General features: G+C 41.2%; 3 protein-coding genes across 3 annotated transcripts; 1 reads left to right on the top strand and 2 right to left on the bottom strand.

The window, feature by feature from the left end:
- Positions 1–1,578: 1,578 nt before the first annotated feature.
- PHALS_09763 (uncharacterized protein) lies at positions 1,579–1,974 on the bottom strand (the record flags this gene model as incomplete). The annotated part of the gene is made up of 2 exons (XM_024725077.1): positions 1,579–1,795; positions 1,901–1,974. 2 exons carry the CDS (start codon positions 1,972–1,974, stop codon positions 1,579–1,581), a joined length of 291 nt encoding a protein of 96 aa, XP_024575890.1.
- A 3,167-nt stretch (positions 1,975–5,141) lies between these two features.
- Positions 5,142–5,859, top strand: PHALS_09764 (uncharacterized protein; the record flags this gene model as incomplete). The annotated part of the gene is made up of 3 exons (XM_024725078.1): positions 5,142–5,396; positions 5,461–5,592; positions 5,686–5,859. The coding sequence occupies 3 exons, from the start codon at positions 5,142–5,144 to the stop codon at positions 5,857–5,859; spliced, it is 561 nt and encodes a 186-aa protein (XP_024575891.1).
- Positions 5,860–7,082: 1,223 nt separating this feature from the next.
- On the bottom strand, positions 7,083–8,878 carry PHALS_09765 (Predicted 3'-5' exonuclease; the record flags this gene model as incomplete). Its single annotated transcript, XM_024725079.1, has 2 exons — positions 7,083–8,106; positions 8,178–8,878. The coding sequence occupies 2 exons, from the start codon at positions 8,876–8,878 to the stop codon at positions 7,083–7,085; spliced, it is 1,725 nt and encodes a 574-aa protein (XP_024575892.1).
- Positions 8,879–9,374: the final 496 nt, after the last annotated feature.

The following is a 9,374-nucleotide window of genomic DNA, read 5'->3' on the forward strand; positions in this document are numbered from 1 at the left end:
TTTGCACCTTGCGCTGAGAGCTTTAGCTTAAAACATCCGTGTTAGCAAATGTACAAAGGTTTGATTCGCACGCCCCACCCCGGAGCGCAACTGAGATCCTCATTCGAAAATGCTTTTCTTAGTTATCTTTAAATTTCATGTACGACATACTAAAGAATGAATTCCATCCAAAAGTTGGTCTTACATATAACCGTCGCTATATTCAGTATTCAAGCTATTTTTTTGCTTGATGTGAGGCTAACTTTCCACATGTAGCACGGACCTCTCCCTAAATAAGTTCCATCAACTTTATCATATCCATTACTTTGGCGCACAGAAGTGTATTGCGACCTCGTGCGATTGAACAACATTGTGTCTGTAAAATCGGAAAGTGTATAAACCATATTCACCAGACTGTAAAATACAAACTATGTTACAGACTCTTCACCAAGATGGAAGGAACCATGCCTTACATGCACTACTGCACTTATTTTACTCTACTCTTGTTACTCCATTTTTTTACTTTTAAAAGCCTCGTTGCTTCGTGACATACCCGCAGCCAGGCAATAGATACATTGTTAGCACCAGTAGTGCTTTTGCATTACAATAGTTTGTATGCTGTTTCCGCCTTAAATAGATTATAGTATATTTAATCCGATTTCAATACATTTATGACCTGGTTAGTACTGTTTTTAGTTTTTCTATTGGTTTTGTACTTGAATTGATTGACTTTAGGTATTGCGACATTATCTTCATCATTTTATAAATGATCTTGATGACTTCGGATATGCATATTATTATATTTATCATTCTACAAAAGGATATAAGTGTCTTGTCTAAAGGACTTGAAATCGTTCCAATAATTTAGCATTAGCTCTATTTAGAGCACTAGGCATTCGATAATACTTACAATGCTCGAGACCCAGATATAATGACATGAGTCATTAGCATTTTAAAATTTTGAAAGTGTAGCTAGGCGCATGGAGGACCTACAAATTTATATTTATTCAGTAATATCTTGAACAGCGTGTGTTTTCAAGAAATACTATTATTTTAATCGTAATTTGTTTTCTACAGAAATATCAAGATAATATTATCGAGAAATCATAGCACAAAATAGAGTAAATAACATCCCAATAACTCAAATTGTGCATCATCAAAACCTGCGCTAGTTAGGAATCTGATCTCAATCGCAATCGTAGCACTGGTGTTGACTATGATAGCCTCGCTTCACCGATTGATGTCTATAATAGCCGTGATCTGTAGCCCAATGCATGTAGTGTTCTCTACCGTCGCGCTGGCTCACACTGAGAGAATATCGTATAAAAATGTAAATACTAATGTAGCCAATGTTTGGTACGCATTGGTAGTGAAGCCGTCACATTTTAGCCGGTAAAAAAAATCTAGCTACAGCTTTGACTCAATAACGAGCAGAAATATAGTTACCTTTAATGGGATAGAGATTTATAAGCCAATTTAAGGGCAAAAGTGGAAATGTCCTCACGTTTGAGTCATTACGAACTAGTAGACAGGCGAATCTAAAGGACGGAATAAGCAAACGGAAGAACAGACGTAAATATACGAGACTCAAATTGATGTTTAAGACAAGCCAAGATCCGCTCGCGTTTGTTGAGTACGATCCGTGTTACTTGCTGTTCTAGCTTGCCCCACTTTGCCCTCGATCTGGCCTTGTATATCAATGTTATATTCATTCGTCGCTAATCCAAAAGGTGAATAAGCAAAAATTGTGTGCTGTGTTCGGCTTGTATACACCGTATCCTCATCTACATTTGTGTGCATTCCAAATAATTCACTCCTATCCACCATCTCTTCCAGTGTAAAAATATTAGCCAATCAGCATGTGCTGGTTTAGATTGTTTCATCAAAAGGTCTTTATTGATGGACAAGATGGTGATTTCACTGGCAGCAAATCTGTGCTTGCAAATTATCCTTAACGTTAATTATGGATTTATCATCATGCGCCAATGTGTGCATGATTATGTCTTGAAGAATGATATCATTCTTACAAAGAATGCAAGGATCAAAGTTCGCTCAAATGATTCGCCAACTTTTTGCCTTCTTCCCACTGACATTATCCTATTCAATACAGGGTTGCAGACTATATGCTAAATCTGGCTTCACCTTCCTATTCATTTAAGCTTCACTGCTTTCAAAATCATCATGTGCACATCACTACTGGGTTGGCAATTGCCTGCAATAACTTAATGTTGTTTTTCTCTTTAATTGAAAGCTCTCCAAAATAACGGAATGAGCTGCATAATTCGGCGACATTCTGTAATTTCAGAGGAATGGTGAAGTTAGGTGAAGTCCGCGCTTCAAGTTAACCCCATGTTTTGCCCAATCCGATGTTGTTTTTATACAGAATATCAAATCTCTAATCTCATTATACCCACAAGTGTCGTGGTTTTGGTCAGTCTAATGGGATCTATAATACAGCTCGCCCTGGAACAGCACAAGGATAAGGTCGGTATAAGTCGTTGAGGTGTATGTAAGCCGGATGGTTTATACAGTTCAAGAGTGTCATTAGACCTTAAAAATGATGAAGTAGTGTTGTAAAGTCAACGATGTAAAGACCTTTACTTCTACTATCAAATAGTAGTACCATAAGTAATATCGGAATAAAAATCCGATTGTCCTTATTACTTATGTAAGGAACTACCTGTTATCAGGATGCAAATCTTCTTTATGTGTCTCCGACAATAGCGCTTATTTAGCATGAGGACTTATCCCACGGGAATACGTGCAGGAATATCGTGACGGTGAAGCTCCATTGGTAGACGAGAGGAGCTGAGCTCATCATTCGTCAGGGATGAACCTGTCATCTAGGACACTACCTCATAAAAATCCCACATATTCATTTTTCCTTTGTTCAAACAAATATCTTTACGTGGTGACACGTGCCTTACAAGGCGTGCTTCCCCAGATCGATGCGCGCGTTATACATTAATTCGGTCCACTGAGGAAATACTCTCTTACAGAGCAAAGACCATTATGAAGGGAAAGGCGTGACATTATTGACGCTTTTCCGTGTCAAGCACGAAGCAGGTCTGGTGAGAAGGAGTAAATCTTATGACTCGATATCGACTTTCTATGTAGAAAAACTAACAACAAGTGGCGAATTGTGCATACTTATAAATCGCCAAATGCAGCCAGGATTCCAGCGCAAACACCAATTTTTGAATATGACGTGTTGCAGAACAGCACATTCGGCATCACTTTGTTTAGTGTCCTTAACCTGTTTGCTTGCTACTATTGATGCTGATGTGAGACGGCTATATCCCTCTAATGGTCGGGAGTATTCCGAACAGAATATTTGGGAGTAACTGGTTATGCCACCGATACTATATCAAGCACTGGAGACGCTCAATCGCCTGAGTTACAGCTTTTCAGCTTTCATCGTGGCGAGGCACAACCCTTTTTTTACAATATAGACACATGAAACCCTTACGAATGGTGCTTGAGTGTATGTACTCCAATACGATATTCGACAATAGACAAGCGTGTCTTTGGCGCCGACAAATATTCATTTTGCTAGGTGGCTTAGTAAGAAACTATGCCTTGTGGGCTAATCACGCGAAGTTTGTGGTCACTGTAGATTATCTAGCTCCTCTGTCCCAAAATAATTTGAAAAACTGGCCTTTCTGACCGACTACTTGCACAGGTATATGGTGTCGGTGAAGACGAGCGAGGTTTCTAACAGTGAGAACTTGATGTGATAGCTATCTAGCCACCTAGACGTTCGCGTCGTGGGGCTTGAACTATGCCAAGTAAAGCATAAGAGGATGCTTGAAGTGAATGCCACCTTCGCTGTAGCATCCATAAGCCTCACGTATGTGAAACGGAGTCTAATGTGCACATAATGCGAATTTAAGTCATTTACTCAACGGCGCATTTGCCAGCTCTTGTTCCAAAAATAATACATCCCTCTGAATAAGAACCGATATGCATCACCATTGCTGCTCCAAGCAAAGACGGTTAACCATGGGAGTGATTTCATGTGGGTTTAGAGAGCTCGCAGAGCAACCTTCTCGCTCGCGTCCATCATGGGTGTGACCTGAAGGCCGCACGTAGGCGCGTAGGAGCTCCGCGCCAACTCAGTAAGCGATTTCGGGTGATCTATCAATAATAACGAAGTGATTTGTGCAAGAGTCGGCGCGGCTCTTGCGCTTTCAGCGAGTAAGCTGAAACTTGAGTCAGGTCTATTCCGTTACTAACGAGCTGGACATCGTCATCAGCTCCATAAAGGGATGTCGAACACTTCTCATCGATAATAAAATGCCTTAAGTTTGAGACTTGTGACGGGACACCGTTACGCAGATACACGTGGTACATGTGGCGCAACTATAAAAGAAGTTTTATACAAATCATGCTGGCTGCGGCTAGCAGCTCAAGTGTACATTTTACCCCTTCATTGTGGAGTTCTGTTATTCAAAAATTACTGATAATCCGGTACTATAAGTGCTACTTGTACAGTTGTTCGGTACTATCATTGGTTTAATTGTGTCGATGAGTAAGGGATAAGTGTACAACGCTACATTACTTAACCCGGTACACCTTCTCCCTAAGATGTGAACCACATTGGGGGCTCACACTGATTTTTTCTTTTTAATGCACTGCACAAATGTGACCGTCTCACGGACACTAGGTCTGAAGTTCCACTTCACTCTACCACTTTACTATGCCTGCTCTTCTGTTAGTACTTGCACCGATAGTTCGCCAAACTGAATGGTTCAACAAGTCTCCACTAGAAGCGCGGTCTTCGTGACGGAAATGCTTTCTAAAATTTTCTGTTGGGATATCCAGTGCTCTCTAATGACAGCGGACCCAGTAATTCTCCGAGTACCGACCAAAATACTCTGTCCTCATCCAATACTCGGTCTAGCCCTTTTCCGAGGAGGAGAGACCCACATTTACGCTGCACCTCTGGAAATTGAGCTCTTCAAAAATGAGTATAGTGGCACTAAAATACATTTATCAAAAAGCCTTTGAATGTAGTAGTTTATGTACTTGATGTTTGTGTCTTTAATATTAGCAAATAATACACCCTATGTTTGTAAAAGGGGCATAAGTGATTTAAGTACATAAATCAAATTACAGAGCTAAAATACGCGAGTGCTATGGATATCAGTTAATCGGGTAAAATGGGGAAAGACAAGCTGAAGCGCGCATTTCATTCGTTGTGCGGTGACTACGGGGAGTTTTTGGATGATTTGGCGCAAGCAACGCATCCGAACGATGAGCGTATTGGACTCGCTTTATTCAAAATTGATGAAGCTTATGCAGCAGCCGATGGGCTGAGGCAAGAATCGCAACAAATTCAAAGGAAGTTGCTAAACGAGCTGTTGAGCAGCTGCCACGAGCTTGAAAGTATAATGTTGCGCGTAGATCTTATAGAGGTGGGCGATCTAAAACATATATCTACAGGCGACGATAGAATTTAACTTTGACTGATTTTGCTAGCGCTTTGTCGGACAGCTGCTACAAACAATGCGAGAACTTGAGAAACGAATGGAGATTATGAATCGTGTCGCCAGCTCAGTTTTTTACCCTAGCAAAAGTGTAACCAACTTATTCCGGTCTTTTTCTGCCAAGGTGAGCTTACAGCAGTCGTGGTCAATTTTATGAGTAATTCACATAGACGATCTAACATGCTTGTTGATATTGATACGGGTGGTGTTTGCTCAGCATGGAATACCTAATACGCCTCTAAATAATGTCGAGTGGAGCCCGGTAGCGTTCGACTTTGATACGAAAGAACTCATGAATAAGTTGAAGCAGACTGACGCACGAGAGATCGGCGTCTCTACCTCATCCTCCTTACATGAATCAGCAGTAGATGCAGGAAGTCAGATTGCTTGAAATGAGCTCTAAAGTGTAAACGAGCTCGAATCTGAGTAAATTTTAAAATTTTGTTATGACTAGCTAGCATTTAAGTGCTTGCATTATCATCACTTAGTGCAATTTGCCCGGTTTAAAACCAGCTTGCTGTGATTACGACCATTACCAGTTCTTATATATCACGATACACTCGTTTGAAGCTGCTAAGTATCAAGTCTCCAAGTCGTAAGCAAGAAGCTAATAGGTATGTCTCTTTAAATTTGACACACTGGACTTTGGAGCCTCCAGAATAACTTTTTGAGAGCAAGTGCCGTACAGCATTCATTGGTTACGTGCATTTTATGCGTATGTCACATTCACTTTTAAAATCGTAAATGTTGATGCAATGCATGGAAATATTGCAGGCTTGGCATGAGTATATCCTAAAACTACCGTTTAAATGACGAGAACGAGTTTGACATTCTCCACAAACAACATCTGCAGTTGCTCATGTATTGAACAAATGTGTTTATACGATTTTATTGTAATCCTACTTGCTATTTAAATTTTTTTCGTCGTTCATCAAAATGGCAGTACTTTGAAGCTTACTTAACCGAGTCTATTCAAGCCAAAGCTTCATTACTTTGTAACGAGTGAGATTTGAGCTGCGAGCTCAACTTACGACGGACTTTGACGACAACGGGGCGGCTTTTATTGTCCATGAAGTTATAAAAGACTGCTTACGGCACGTGCTTGATGCGAAGGTTGAAGAAAGCAAGATGGAGTTGAACTCAATGAGGTCAAAACGAAGCTATCAAGGAATAAAGATAAAGTCAAATTTGCAGGATAGCACGGCAGGGCTTGGAACGTGTGATGTTGCTAGCCGTAAGGAGCGCACCATCCATGCTTAAGTAAATATATGCACCTCAAACGAAAAAAATTGCCAATAGAGATGTGTATTGATCAGTGATGAGCTCAGAAATGATGTAAAGTGGCAATGCCACATCATTCAGTTTGTGCTTTTGATGAGTGTTTTTATTAATGAATATGGATACCACGTCGTCACCTTCTGATGAAAAATCTTTCCTTCTGTCATTATTATTTATGGGCTAATCTGACATACTGATATTTTCATGTTTATGCATTTAAAGCAAATCAAGTCGACGATGAATATAATTCAACCGAGTATTGTGGGGGACAAACAATTGCGTCGTAGTAGAAAGCCATCATACATTTAGTACCTACAAAAAAAACATATCGTTTATTTACCTGACACACTTTTGAGTGCATCGACTTAGAACCGAGTCGAATACATCTGCCGAATGCTTCTCCTGCATTTTAGAGTAAATTTGAAGTAGCACATGTGCGTCCAACGCGGCATAGTGGAGCTGAGCTTGGGAAAGTGGACGTCGCTCCCAATTTGACATACGAGCACGCTTATCTAAAGGTCGACCTAGGTAAAACTTTGCAATTGCTGCCAAGCTTAAGCAACAGGACTTGACCCCAGCATCATTTTCTGTGACCTTATACTGACGCTTTTTTGGTCTTTTTTCTGTTGCTAGTGCCACGCTATCTGCTGCCATGATACTAACACCAACATTTTTATCGACATAATCGATAGCTTCACTTAAAACAGCCAGCTTTTTTGCGACAACTTGCAAGTCGACAAGCATCGAGATCAGTTTGGAGGAGGTGTCACCTCCTGTGAGAAACGAGCGAAGATGTTTCACATCACTTTTCGCATCAAAGGCTAGCTTTATGACGGATTTTGATAAAAAAAGCGGGGCCAAGATACTTCCATGCTCATGCAGTGCCATCACATCCACGACAAACACCTTCTCACAAGACGCTAACTGAAGAAGTGCACATCTTGCAACAGCATTGTCTTTAGTATCTGAGATGTACACCGCCTTCCACTCTGAGTCAAAGCCAACAGCCGGTTGCTTGATCAAGTGCTCTACACATGCCTGCAGTGCTATTGGAGTATCAACAAAGACAATACTTGCTTCACTGATGACTTCAACGAGCGATAGAAACATCCCATTAGGATCCAGATCGTCTTGATTTTCAAAAGCTTTGCCATCCTCTGCACTTGTATCAACTTCAGGAAATATATCTTTGAGCCCAGATCGGAAAATGAATTGCTGAGTAGCAGCGTCTTCTACGCCGGCAATACGAATCACCTTGTTACAAGCGTGCAGCTTCAAAATCTCGGAGTGTTCAGCAAATTGCAGCGCCTGTTCATATTCCTTTGAATGAATTAAAAAGCTCAGGAACGCTTTCTGCCGACTGGAAGAGGACATCAAAAACAAATTGTTTGTCGGTATCAATGTATATGAAATCAGAACTAACCAGTGTACCGTTCAAAGTAAACTGGGAAGGCATCGGCAGGTAATTTGAACAGCGACAGTCTCTTTTTGATAACTTTGTCCGGCACAGAACCATCGATGAGCATCTGCACAAACTTTTGTTGGTTCCCTCTATGATTCTTAACAAACATATCGCCTGCGCTAAAGTCCTTCTGCTTGATGCAAGCCTCAAGTACCACGTCCGTCGGCAGCAGGTCTTTCTTCTTTAAACACTCCATTAACCGCGCAGCAAGCCCCACACGAATCTCAATCAGTTGCGAGCAAAACACACTTAGTGTCTCTTCTTTCACGCGGTAAGCGAGCGCAAACTGGGCCACGATGGACATGCGAAAGCTTTTGAAGGCTAAGAGCAAGGAGCCCGCCCGCTGACTGTCAGCCAGGGATATCTGTAGTTCTTCGTAATGCTCTATACAAGCCACAGCAGTCTCAATCCACAGCGAGACATAGGCCATATTTTTATCCGGAAGCTGACAGTACAGGTCGACGCACTGCAAAAAGATTGAGAGCGCTTGTGGCACCAATGAAAAGCATAGCGACAGCTCCGTAGATAGCTGAATCGAATCGCAGACGCGCATCATATGCAATGCATCCTCTAGTCGCATCTGCTCGAATAATTCTGCTAGCGTCTCTTGTCGGTCCTTTATGGTCTGCTGCTCCTCCAATTCGATTTCTGCATAAGGTCGATCAGGCATATTGAAATGAAAGTTTTTCAATTTAAGTCTAAATATCACTGATTCCTGACGCAAATGTAGGATAGATAGATCTAAGTCTAAACATACAGTCCCGAGATTGTACCACGGCACGTCACAAATCGGGACTGAGCTTATAGTTCTGTAGCTTAACGAGTTCACGCCATGACGAGCCGTGGCGAAAATATGCTTGGGTTTGACGAGGAGAGTGAAGTAAAGAGATCGATATTTATTTGTAAGAGTACCGTTCGTGGTGTGAGGCATACAAAATCCCAGTGAGCCATATCAAGAAATCAACATTTGCGTTGCTTTATGAGTCCTGCAAAGGAGTTGACGTGCACTTTGCACACTGGAAGCTTTGAGCTTTCCGAATCCGTGGTTACAGACGCAAAGAGGTTGGGTTCGTGCACTTCTTCAAGGATGAACTTCAAGAGTAATCTATACGGGTAATTCACTTTGCTAATCAAAGAATCTACATTTATATATATATATATATATA

This window comes from Plasmopara halstedii (genome assembly GCF_900000015.1).
Source record: "Plasmopara halstedii genome assembly, contig: Scaffold_430, whole genome shotgun sequence".
Lineage (NCBI taxonomy): Eukaryota > Oomycota > Peronosporomycetes > Peronosporales > Peronosporaceae > Plasmopara > Plasmopara halstedii.